This window comes from Sciurus carolinensis, chromosome X, assembly GCF_902686445.1.
Source record: "Sciurus carolinensis chromosome X, mSciCar1.2, whole genome shotgun sequence".
NCBI lineage: Eukaryota > Metazoa > Chordata > Mammalia > Rodentia > Sciuridae > Sciurus > Sciurus carolinensis.
This window is the reverse complement of record NC_062232.1, coordinates 16,691,474-16,704,834: the sequence shown is the minus strand read 5'-3', so window position 1 is coordinate 16,704,834 and position 13,361 is coordinate 16,691,474. Positions and strand designations below refer to the sequence as shown.

Below are 13,361 nucleotides of genomic sequence, written 5' to 3'. Positions count from 1 at the left end.
CTCACTGGATCCCACATTCCAGTCATAGCCACATTCCAATACCCTGGCCTTGGGACTATCAATCCCAAGCACTATCTAAATGACAATGGAATCCTTTTCTGAACAGCTCTGCAAGAAAGGAGGGGAAAGAAATATGAGAAAAAGTGTTGGTTTGCAATTTGATTACTAAAAAAGAAATGGAAATTTAATTCTCATTGCTCAGTATAAGATGAGAGGCATGGAGACCATGACACGGTTGATTCCACAGAACTGCAAGTAGCACCAGTGTTGCATTGCCTTCCAGATTCTAAAATAACACTTGCTGCATCAAGAAGAAAGAGTTCTAAAACAGGTGAAATGGTATCAAACTATGGTTCTGTTTTAGGGGGGTCAGATTACAAGGTTCTTCATAGGAATTTCTCTATTAAGAATTTTTGCAACTGAATTTTATACTATAAGCATTCATTCTGGAGTCAGTGAAACTTCAAGAAGTTCACAAAAAATTAACCTCATCATAGTGAAGTCTTTTATCAACCTTTATTTCCTATAAATGTTTTGTAATCTATCAGTAAGTATAGTGGATTTTGGGGTTGATGGTGCTGGGGATCAAACCTAGGGCCTCATACATGCTAGGCAAGTGCTCTACCACTGAGCAATGCCTCCAGCCCCTGCAGTAATATTTTTAAGTTGACATTTGTCAGCTTTTTTTTTTTTGAGATGGGGTCTTGCTAAGTTGCTGAAGCTGGCCTCAAATTTATGATCCTCCTGACTCTCAGCCTCCTGAGTAGCTGAGAGTCCTATGCCACTATACCCAGCTTTAATTTTAAGCATTTAAAAAAAATATACATCATTAATGATTGAAGTCATGACACATCAAAAAGTTAATAAATTCTCTATGAAGTTATTGTTGTATTTACTGTGATTACTAGCCTGATATAACAGTGAAACATTTAGAAACAGTTTAATTCTCAGGAATGAAAGACTAACAAAAATTCACTCTTTCTGCACCTAAGAGCAATAGGGATTTGAGCAGTAAATGTACTTACAAGAAAAAACTAATTTCTTTCTACGAAGAGTATACAATTTCTATATTTACTTAAAGTTAAAGAGAATGAAGTAAATGACTATATTAATTATATATGAAGAGGTCAACCTTTATGGGGCTGAGGTTGTGGCTCAGTGGTAGAATGCTTGCCTCAAATGTGTGAGGCACTGGGTTCAATTCTCAGCACTGCATATAAATAAATGAATAAAATAAAGGTCCATCAACAACTTAAAAATTTTTTTTAAAAAAGAAGTCAATGTTTAGAAACCAACTCATTATTCTGAAAACTGTTCACTGAAAGTAAAGAACCAAACATATCCTATCTTTCCCACAAAAACTGTTCAAAAAAAAAAAACCCACAAAATTGCACCCACCTCTAGTGAAAAGGAGTCCAACAAGGCCAGCAAAACCAATAACACCAAGTCTTGGAAAAAATCCAGGAGGTGCATTTTGGAGATATTCATAGCTATCTATAATGAAATCAATTTGGGAAAAAAATTCCATAAATTACAATTAAAAACCAAAGTCTTACCTATAACTAGCACATATAGTATCAAATGCTTTCCAAACTACATGTTGTTTGCATGCTGCTAACAGACTTCTTTTACATTCTTTCAGGAACCAAATACATAAGCCTAGGAAAAATAAGTATCCTTTGCCACCTGAACTCATTATTTGAACTCAAGAGCAATAAATTTAGATAATGAAGGAAACTTGTGGGAAATAGATACTGTTGGTGGTGACAGAATGAATAAAAATAAATACAACACGTGGCCTATTCACCATGCCTTGTGACTCCATTCACAGATACCTACTTTCCTTTCCAGTCTCACCCAAGTAAGAGATAGCTTGGGCCCTATAGACTCAGAAAAGTGTTTTCTAAGCTCATCAGCCCAGATTTTCCACCTTTCTTGGAATTCACATATTTATTCTCTGTACCCATCACTTGGTACCTAACTCTATAGCACATTGTGTTTAATTATTCAGATGTTTCATGTCTCCCCATGGAGAATATAAGCTCCTTAGTGGTGGACTTCTGAGACTTAGTACATGTTATCTTCCCTCAGTGTTTATAGTGGATATTCATTCAACAGATATTTATTAAGAACACTGCCTGGAGTTAAGGAATACTGGATGAATGAACAAATGAATTTCAACTAGGTCATGACTTAAAAAGCCCTCATGTGTTTCTTGCAACCTCATCTTCAACACCCCCGATCTGCTTATAGTCCCACCTCTAAGTTTTTTTTTTTTTTTTTTTTTTTTTTTTTGCGGTGCTGGGGATCGAACTCAGGGCCTTGTGCTTGAGAGGCAAGCACTCTACCAACTGAGCTATCTCCCCAGCCCCCACCTCTAAGTTTTGATCACAAGTGTGTCTACAACACCCATGCGCTGGTGTGGCTTACACTGGTCCTTGAAGATAAATCTAAAAAAATCCTTCCCCTCACTGCTCCCAACTCCCCCACGACTATTAATCTAGTCTCCTTCCTCTGTACTTCAACAGTGGTCTGTAATTATCTCTGTATTTGCACTAGTATTAAATAATCCATTATATGTATCTCAATGGTTGTGACCACTGTCTAAATCAACTTTGATCTTCAGTTACTGGCATGATGTGACTTGACAAACACATGCTGAACTGAACCAGTAAGCTAGAATACTGAGTAATTATCTCCCCCAGGTAACACCAGATACATGAAGTTTTTCTTTCCTGGTTCTTTGAGAGATGTGATGATCATTTTAAACACTACTACAGGGCTCGTGTTATGTGTCTGCATTAACTTCCATCTGTTTTTTACTTATTTTGTCTTTAACCTAATTTTGACTTTCTATCTTCTCATCTGGGTCATTTGAGGCAATTTTCTACTTCCCTTTATTTTTGCCTACCAGCATTGTGTTATTCAGTTCTAGACATGCACATAAAATGGCTGACAGGAGGAGACCTAGATGGCTCTTGATGAGCTGAGCTGAAGTGGGTAAATTACAAAGAAATAGAGAAAATGATGTTTTAAGATTGCATTTGAAGCTAGAGCCCAGCTTCTGGTAACATGCCTTCACTGTAACTAGTGGGAAATGGTCTGACAGCCTTGGCAGTCAACAATAACTCATAATGGAATGTTTCTGCTTTACAGTCTTTGCGGTAACTATGAGTCCAAAAGAAGAAAATACAAACACTGCAAATAATGCCTACTGCTATGAATCAATGGGAAATGACAGGTGACAATGAAAAGGTTTCCTCAGTCTCACGTTTTTTTGTTCCATCATGAAAACACATCCTTTTAAAAACAAGATTTTGATTCACCAAAATGCCCAAGGGGAATGAAATATGATCAGTCTGTATTTACTAGTTCCTGACTAATATCAGTCAGAATGTAGACTGTGACCTCAGTTTATGAGTGCAGGTGGTAAGTGGCCTACATAAGAGAAACAATCAAGGATGGGCAATAAAAAAACAAATGAAAAAATGTAGGAACACTACTAATTATGCAATAAGGATTTTCCCAGGCACAGCAGCTCAGTTCCTTCCTGCCTCTAAACTTCTAGCATGTAATAATAGCAATGCAAGTGAGATACTTTGATTATGTGAATCTACTGATGAGTTAATGTATTGTATTATATTGTACCTGGAAATCCATTTTGTTTATAATACAGTGTATCTGCACTTGCTAACCCTGTAATCTTAGTAATGTTGAAGAGACTTAGGGGATATGAATCCCCTGAAATCTGATGAAAAAAAAATAGATTTTCTTTCCAGAAAAATTCACACAGTTCTAAAATTCTGCATAAGATTTAAAGAAATCCACAGATCTCCAGAGTCCATTCATGAAATTCCAGTTAAACAGTTCAATATTATTGAAGTAACTGATTATGCCTAATTAGAAAATGACTTACCTAGCCCCCATTGAACCAAACTTTGCATCTTGGGCTTAGCTTGGGAGTATGTTTCCTAAAAAAGTAAAAAGAAATGGAATGAGTAGGATTTGCTGATTAGAAAGCAACAAAATATACTTTACTGGACATTTCTTGTTTTTGATGCTGGAAACTTAACCCAAGGCCTTGGGAAAGCTAAGAACATGCTCTACCACTGAGCTATACTCCCAGCTGTTAACAGATTTTGAACAAAGAATACTTTTTGGGTTCTTTTTTTTCTTTTGTAATTTCCTCTTCACTGCAAACTGCTCAGCAGAATGGCTTTCTATGGCCACAGAAAACAAAGATTCCAAGTAGAGTGGTTTCAACAACCCAGTTTTCTTACTCTTCTAAAATAGACTAAAGATCAATTCCCTTGATAATTTAGAGGCAATCCTTTTCCTATGAAATTAAATTTGTGTTTCATATTGTCTATTTCCTGATTTGCCATTATTTTATAACTTACATCTGCAAAGTGCCCATTTGAAGCAGAAACAACCAGCTTTAATGAGACAAAGGATCACAGAACTCAGTTTGAAAAGATAACCCAATTCTGAAGCAAATGAAGTATCAACATTCTTTTTTTTTTTTTTTTTTTGCAGTGCTGGGGATTGAACCCAGGGCCTTGTGCCTGGGAGGCAAGCACTCTACCAACTGAGCTATATCCCCAGCCCCTCAACATTTTTTCAATAATAATAAAAAAGCTTTGTAGTCAGTGGTGGTAGAGCAGGCCTGTAATTCTAGCTCTCCCCAGAGGCTGAGGTGGGAGGATTCCAAGTCCAGGAGTTTGGGCAATACTGAGACTCCATCTCAAAAAAGGAAAAAAGAAAAAAAAAAGAAAAGTTTTGTACATGAACATTAGATGATCCTAAAGGAAACCAGGGACTAGCTAGAAGATACCCACCTTTAAGACCTCTAGAGCAAAGACGGAGGAAGAGACATCAGGGTATCTGAAGGTATCAGAACTGCCATTTAGAAAAAGATCTGTTTTATATAATTCAGTTCAAGCCAGGAAAAGTGGCCCTCATTATTTTAAATGGCCTTAAATAATAAATGCTGAATTTGAGGGAAGACACAAAGAAATAAATATTTCTTCACTAAAATCCATTATGGGTTTTTTTCCCACCCATAAAAGAGAAAGAAAACCTACAGGTTAAAATACAGAGTCACAGTCCACTTCTTTTGCTAGCTTAATCTTTTACTATTAAAACAAATTAGTTCTTCAAGGAAGGACTAGAAATTGGTAGTCTGAAAACAGAACCAGGAATTAGAAATATTTCCATTCATGAAAACTTCATTCCACTCAGGAAAATAAAACTATTACAATTATTAAAAAAATCATCTAGAAGTAGTGAAAATAGATATGTTGATAACTACCTTATCATCCAGAGGGGTGTTTTGTTACACTGAGTATCATGCATTTTAAAAAAAAAGGAGACAAAAGCAACTTTAAGTTGTTGAAAGGCAAAAGATAAAATACTTTCATTACAAAAAATACATTTATTAGACTGGGGGTATAGCTCAGTGGTAAAGCATGTACTTAGCATGCACAAGGACCTGGGGTTCAGTCCCCAGCACCAAAAACAAAATAAAGCCCAGACAGACTGGGTTTTGACAGCTTGTCATGTCAAGCCTACATGACACAAAAACATGTCTGCACAAATTTACTGGTCTTATCTTTTTTCTTTCTTTCTTTTTTGTTTTGTTTTGTTTTGTTTTTTGTTTGTTTTTATGGTGCTAGGGATTGAACCTAGGGCCTTGAACATGCAAAACATGCTCTCTATCACTGAGCTATACCCTCAGCCCCTTGTTGACCTTATCTTAACTATTTGCAGACAGTTTAAAAACCTAGAACAAGATAACAAAGTCTAAGCACTTTACAACACAAGTCTTTAGGTATTTCATAACTCACTTAAGTATAATGGTCCAATTTACATTATTAATAGAGTTCATGGGCAGTTCTTTTTTTTAATCTCACATGGTAAACAGAAGCTCACAGTGGCACAGTGAAAATTTCAAATTTTAAGACAAGCCCTGGATGAAAACTGAATTTGTAAATCTCAAGCAAAGTAAATCTGACATTTCATACACCACAACATATTAGTTTGTATTCATTAATCCTCAATTTTCAAAATCGAGATCAAATATGGCAAACATGTATCAATACCTACAAATTCTGAAAGTTGCAAATTTTGGTTTCAGGTATTAAAAAAAACAGAAATAATTTCACTCCCATCATGACAAAATGTCTGACCTAAAACGTGAGTACAGACAGAAGTCAATCTGTACCTGTAGTTCAATGGGACAAATAGTTCAGTATTCAAATACATAATTCTACCCTATATTGGCATCTAACTTTCTATTATAGCATTTTAAATGCTCTACAATCATTTGTTTAAAGTGATGCAGGTGGAATATACCTTATGTGAAATGCTTAGGACTAGAAGTATTTTCTATTTTAGAGATTTGTTTTTTTTAAAACTTCAGAATATCTCCATAAACTAGCAATTGAGCATTCCTACTCTGAAAATCCAATATCTAAAATGCCCCAGGATTAGAGATGCTCAACTTGTAGAATCTCTAAGGATAAAAAAAGTCTCGATTTTAGTATGTTTACATTATACCCACTTACTTTCATTAGCATCCCATATGCTCTCTAGTAAACAAAATGTTTTCATAACCACAACCAACAAGGCAGTTACCAGTCGTCTGCTCTCTAGTCAAGGTACCACACCCCACCTAGGGCGAGGGAAATTCTCTCTGCAGCTATGGTTACAGCTGCCACCAGGAACCTAGGGCATTGTTGCACCTGCTATCCTGGTGGTACTGACAAGCATTTGTAAGCAGAGCACTCTTAACTTGGGCCCTTTTATTATGGCTTTTTCCGAAATCATGCAACCAGTATAGACTTTTCTCTTTTTCTTACTAGTTTTTTATTGTTGTTGTTTTAGTACCACAGGACTGAACCCAGGGACACTTTACCACTGAACTACATCCCAGCCCTTTTTATTTTTTAGTTTGAGATTGGGTCTCACTAAATTGGTTAAGGCCTTGCTAAATTGCTGAGGCTGGCCTCAAACTTGAGATCCTCCAGAGTAGCTGGGATTACAGGTGCACTCCTGAGTCACTGGGATTACAGGTGTGTGCCACCATGCCTGATTCCATATAGACTTTTCATTATGGACTCTAAATAGCTGTACCTGACACCAACTTGTATATGGCTCGCAATGATGTCGGAGCTGTGAGATGCTTTCTTCGAGTTGAGTCCTTGGTTCCTCCACATATTTATATTGACCCTCAGGAGTTGAGTAGAGTGAAAGCTGCACACATTAAAACAAAAATAAAAAAGCATACACAGTAATGAGATCATGTAATAAATTATCAAATTTGTAGGTGCAATATTTCTAATAATTTATAAATTACAGTAACTTTAAGGGTTACGCACAAGCTAAAACTTTACTTCAGATGATCTCTGTACCTCACTTCATTAATCAATAAGGACAAGGACAAGAGAGCAGGGCTACATGGTGTCCATTCCCCTCCTCATCCACTGATGGAAAACAAGGCACCTTTCTTTTATCCATTTATACCAGTATCTGGTATCTCACCTCAGATTTATAGTGTGGAAAAAGGAGTCTATCACTCTAAAGAGTAGGTTGAGGAGGGGGTTAAAAAAAGCTTGAGAGTAACTGAAGAATAACTGATTACATAGTTCAAATGATCAGTCTTATACTAATCAAAGTAGGAGAGCAGGTTTGTTCCCCACCCAGAGAAGAAGTTTCTCACAGTCACTATTGATTGCTCTCTTCACCCACAACACTGCCATTGTCCCAAGGCCTGAGAAAAGAAGGGCAAAAGATAAGCTAATTAGCTCTATATAAACACCTTTCAAGTAACCCCACTGGAACTAAAGGTAGATCTGTACCTCACCTTATTCAAAGGAAACAGAAACTGAATCTCCAAATAATCAGTGGGAAATACAGACAAAAAAGAATGTTAACAATGTAAAGAAGATTTCTTGTTTTATTTATTTAATGTGTACTGTACTAAATATCTACTTAAGAGTCTTTACTAGTCAAGAAACAGACAGAATCAGATCTTTAATTTCTTTGAGAAAAATGTGAATATTTTCTTGGCTTGATCAAGCAGTCCAGAATCAGGAAGACTGCTTAAAAAAGTAAGCTGCAGCTGGGCGTGGTGGCACATGCCTGTAATCCAAGCAGCTCGGGAGGCTGAGGCAGGAGGATTGCAAGCTCGAGGCCCTAAGCAACTTAGTGAGACCCTGTCTCAAAATTAAAAAAATAAAAAGATCCAGGGATGTGGCTCAGTGGTTAAGTGCCTATGGGTTCAATCCCCAGTACCAAAAAACAAAAACAAAAACAAAAAAACCAAGAAAAGTGAGTTGCATTTATGATCTACTGGGACATGGCAGGTCCTCATTAAAAATCTATAAAATATTTCTTTTTTTTTTTTTTGCAGTACTGGAACTCAGGGTCTTGTGCTTGTAAGGCAAGTACCCAACCAGCTGAGCTATCTCCCCAGCCCTTAAAATATTTCTTAATTATGCCCTTAGTTCATCTGTTAGAGTTCAATAATACCATTAAAGTTCATCTGTTAAAAAAGCCACAGTTTACTAATTTTCCCCAAAGAAAACAAACTATAAGGAAATATATTTCTCCTTTTAAATCTCATTTATCAGCATTTTTATACCAGTATTCTTTTTAGTTACATATGACAATAGAATATACTATGGCATAATTATAAAAGCATGGAATATAATTTGTTCTAATTTAGTCCCCAGTATTTCCCCTCCCCCTCCCTGTTCTTCTCTCTACTATATTAATCTTTCTGCTATTTACTTATGATTTTTCTAAATTAGTGTCTTGTGGATGTACATAGAAAAGTTCATTTCATTGTCATTCCCTATCTTATCTCTCTTCCCTTCCTTTCATTCCTCTTTGTTTACTCCTCTGGTCTTTCTTCTATTACTTTTTTTTTTTAACACCCCTCCCGTCCTTATTTTGGATTAGCTTCCACAAGTCAGAGAAAACATTCAGTCTGATACTCTCCAGTTCCATTCATTTACCAGCAAATGCCATAAAGTAATTCTTCTTGATGGCTGAGTAATAATACTCCATTGTGTATATATACCACATTTTATTTAACCATTCATCTGTTGAGGGGAACCTATATTGGTTCTACAGCTTAACTACTGTGAATTATGCTGCTATAAACATTGATGTGGCTGCATCGCTATAGTATGCTGATTTTATTTTTTAAAGTTTGTTGTCATGTAGATGGACAGAATATTTTTATATGGTGCTGAGGATGGAACCCAGTGCCTCACATGTGTTAGGCAAGCACTCTGCCACTGAGCTACAGCCCCAGCTCAGTATGCTGATTTAAAATCCTTTGGATGTATACAAAGGAATGGGATAGCTGGGTCATATGGTGGTTCCATTTTTAGTTTTTTGAGGAATCTCCAGACTGCTTTCCAGAGTGATTGTACTAATATGTAGTGCCACAACAATGTATGAGTATACTCTCTTTCCTACATCCTCACCAACATTTATTGTTATTTGTATTCTTGATAATTGCCATTCTAATTGGAGTGAGATGAATTTCAATGGTTTTAATTTGTATTTCTTTAATTGGTAGAGATGTTGAACATTTTTTCATGTATTTGTTAACCCTTTTTATTTCTTCTTTTGAGAAGTGTCTGTTTAGCTCCTTTGCCCATTTACAGGATGGGGAGAAAATCTTTGCCACCTGCTCCTCAGATAGGGCATTAATATCCAGGATATACAAAGAGCTCAAAAAACTTAACACCAAACAAATAATCCTTTTAAATATCTTCTAACTGGGCTAGGGGTATAGCTCAGTGGTACAGAGCTTGCGTAGCATGCACAAGGCACCACAAACATAAAAAATTAAATGTCTGCTAACTATCTTCCTGATATACAATTTGTAAAAATTCTCCCACAGTAACTAAGTCAGATGTCAAAAAATATATCACTGCATGAACAGCATGTTACCTCATCAACTTTCATGGAATTTTTGTGAGGCGCATCCTTTTTTGGTGCTGCGTAGACTCTGAAGGTAAGCAGGCTCAGGCTGGCTGGCCCCACGGACCTCTGAATTACCTGAAATGCAGAAGTAATTTTCAACCTTCTCGCCAAACTATAAACCAAATATGTACAACATGACATATTCATAAGCTCAGTCACTCCTGCCCTGAAAGATACATATAAGCACTCCATGAGAAGTAAATGCATTCCTGAAATTCTGAGGAAGTCAGAACCTAAAATACATGTTTTCACAGACTTAAAATTTCAGTTCAACTTTATCTTAATTTTCACAATATTTCCTAAGTTTTTCTACCTAGACTTTCCAGTAAAAAAATAAAAAAGAGATATATAACTAGATAAACAGATATGTCTATATATAAGATAGCTATCTACTTAATCTTGGGAACATGTTCAAAACCAACTCATCATCTTTCCCTAACACCTGCCCTTATTTCTCCATTTCTTCTCATCAACCTCATTATGACAACCTCATCAGAAACTCTGAGGTCACTTAAAATGTACTCTTAGCAATTTTCAAAAATATAATACATTGTTATTAACTGTTAGCTAACAGCCACTATGTTGTACAATATAGCTCTCAAACTTATTCTTCCTGTGTCTAACTGAAATTTTTTATTCTTTGAACATCTCTTCAATGCCCTCCCCCAACCCTCCCAGCCCCAGTAGACCTTTCTACTTTCTGCTTCTGAGTTCAATATTTTTAGATTTCACACAAAAAAGTAAATATGTGAAGTAACATGTTAATTGGCTTGATTTAGCCATTCCATAATGTATACATATTTCAAGACATCATATTTAATAAATAATGATTTTTATTTACCCATTTATAATTAATCAGTAATTTAAAAAGGAAATTCTGAGGTCATCTTCACCACCATCCCCATCCTATGGATCACTAAGTCCTTCCACTCTGCCTATTAAATAATCTCAGTTCTACTTTTTCCTATGTATCCCTTCCTAAACAATCTTTCTTTGGACCCTCATTTATTTCCTGGATTGTTTTAGCAGCATCCTAACTGGTCACTGGCCCTCTAAGGATTAAAACCACCGAACAAGAAAGAATGATTTTTCTAAATGACAACCTTGATTAAGTTCTACAATCAAAAAAGAGCTGAAAGCCAAAAGAAAAATTGTTATTACTTTCAATGGTATAAAAACAATTAACCCACTCGGAAGCATTAAGTGTTCATGTTGAAAGGTTTTAACTTCAATTAAGGTCTTTTGGTATTTATTACCTAGGACTTGTACATCAACCAAAAAGTCTGTTATGATTGACCACAGAAGCCTTCTCTAACCTCATCTGTCACTTTGCCCTTCCTCACAAAACTCAAACTCCCTATATTTCTCTCATGCTGCTTTCCAGCTTCATGGGTTCACATATGACAATTCCTCTAAAAATTCCTCTACCTGCTTTGTCTTTCTGTAGAATTGCCTAAAAGCAGGGAGAATTCATGTTTTTATTTTATTTTTTATTTACCCATTTACTTACATCTATCAAATTCTCCCTACCATACTGGAATCATTTTCAGGATGAGACTGTATCTTAAATACTGCTATGGCTGTACCTGGCACATAAGAGACACCCAATAACTGTTCACTGCCTGCCTCAATGAGCAACAGGAAGGGATGAAAAAGAGGTGAAAACATAAATAGTTGTTCTTGTTCTATCTAGTTAGGCATGATTTAGCATAATGGAAATTATATTACTAAGATTTGCAGTGCTTGTATTGTGAAAGACAAGACTATCCTGTAATACTCACAAAATATACAATGCTAGATAATGTATAACAAAAACGTCTCTTAAAACGCACACCTGAAGTCATACATGAAAAAAGGAAATTCCCATATTTCAGAAACAAGAGTTGAAAGTCATAAAGAAAAGTGGATATTACTTTAAATGGTATAAAAACAATTAATACACCCTGAAGTATTAAGTGTTCCTGTTGAAAGGTCTTAATTTCAAGACAGTGTTTCTACAGATTTCTTTTGCTTCTGCTGACATTGGTCACTGTGGTTTGTATGCATCACAATTATTCAGCAGGACTAGCAACACCTGATCCAACCTAAGATCAATCAATACCTTGGTCCTAGAAAATTGCTACAACCTTCAGAGGGGTCTGGTTTTTTAAATTCAGTTTTGATTCATCAACACATAGCTTTTTGTCCACCCCTGGTCTCTTAAAGAGGACAGGTCATCTGAGGCTTGAGTCACCCAAGAGTTCGAGGCAATTCCCATGAAGGAGGCCCTCCTCAGCCTGAAGTGAAGGCACACAGGCTGCGGGTATCTGAAGGCATGAACTCATTGCTTTCTGCCCTCTGTCTGGCTGCTTGGACTGGGAACTTTCCACAGTGGTAAGCTGACTCCACCCCAGGACTTTGTTTCCCACACTTCCCTTATCTGCTCTAGCTGGTGCACCCTTCTTCGCTTCCCCATTTAGCACTTGAACCTCCAATCACTAAGCGGCTTGGGTCTATAGTGTCCTATCTTATCCTTGGTTTCATGTCTTGCCTCAGGTTGAGGCAACTGCTGTTTCATTCTCAATTGTTGTTTTCACACATTCTATCTTCCTTCTCATGGTCTACCTTTTCACTGCTATTTCCATTTTTATGTTCTTTTTTTCCCCTCAGTGCTGGGAATAAAACTCAGGACCCTGTACATACTAAGCAAACACTACTACTGAGCTACACCCAACCCTCACTTCTATGTTCTTTTTTGGTACCAGGAATTGAACCCAGGGGCACTTAGCCACTGAGCCACATCCCCAACCCTTATTGTATTTTTTATTTAGAGACAGGGTTTCACTAAGTTGCTTAGGGCCTCACTAAATTGCTGAGGCTGTCTCTAAACTCACGCCTCGATCCTCTTGACTCAGCCTCCCAAGAGCTGGGATTACAGGCATGCACCACAGCACCCAGCTAACTTTCATGTTCTTAATGAACATCCTCACTCACGTTTTTTATATTAAAGCTCAACTCATTTACTTGTATTGAGACAGTGTCTCACTAAGCTCCCAAGGCTGGCCTCAAACTTGTGATCCTCCTGCCTCAGCCTCCAGAGTTGCTGGGATAACAGGTGTGTACTACTGCAACCGGTCTCATTTACTTTTTTAACATTAAATTTTTAATTATTAATTTCTACTTTTTTCCCCTTTTATCTTACTCATTTTTTTCTAGATTTAATATTATTCTAAGCCTGCCCCCCTCCTTTACTGCCTAAGTTGTTTTCTTCTTTCTTTTCTCCTATTAGTTTTCCTCCCAAGATGCCCAACTTCCATCCCACATCAAGATCTGTAACCAAAGGTTGGCAGTATGGAATAAATCACTCCCTGCAGAGTCCC

General features: G+C 36.7%; 1 protein-coding gene across 4 annotated transcripts in view; it reads right to left on the bottom strand.

The window, feature by feature from the left end:
* Nucleotides 1-13,361, bottom strand: part of Apoo (apolipoprotein O) — a 63,161-nt gene that overhangs the window by 26,980 nt on the left and 22,820 nt on the right. For 3 of the 4 annotated variants that reach the window (XM_047536682.1, XM_047536683.1, XM_047536687.1), the window contains exons 2-5: nt 9,970-10,077; nt 7,135-7,254; nt 3,917-3,971; nt 1,399-1,494 (exon numbers count right to left, since the gene is read on the bottom strand). In XM_047536682.1, the coding sequence (XP_047392638.1) occupies nt 1,399-1,494; nt 3,917-3,971; nt 7,135-7,254; nt 9,970-10,077 (379 nt within the window). The remainder of the gene's footprint in view (nt 1-1,398; nt 1,495-3,916; nt 3,972-7,134; nt 7,255-9,969; nt 10,078-13,361) is intronic. The other variant, XM_047536684.1, reaches the window with a different exon arrangement.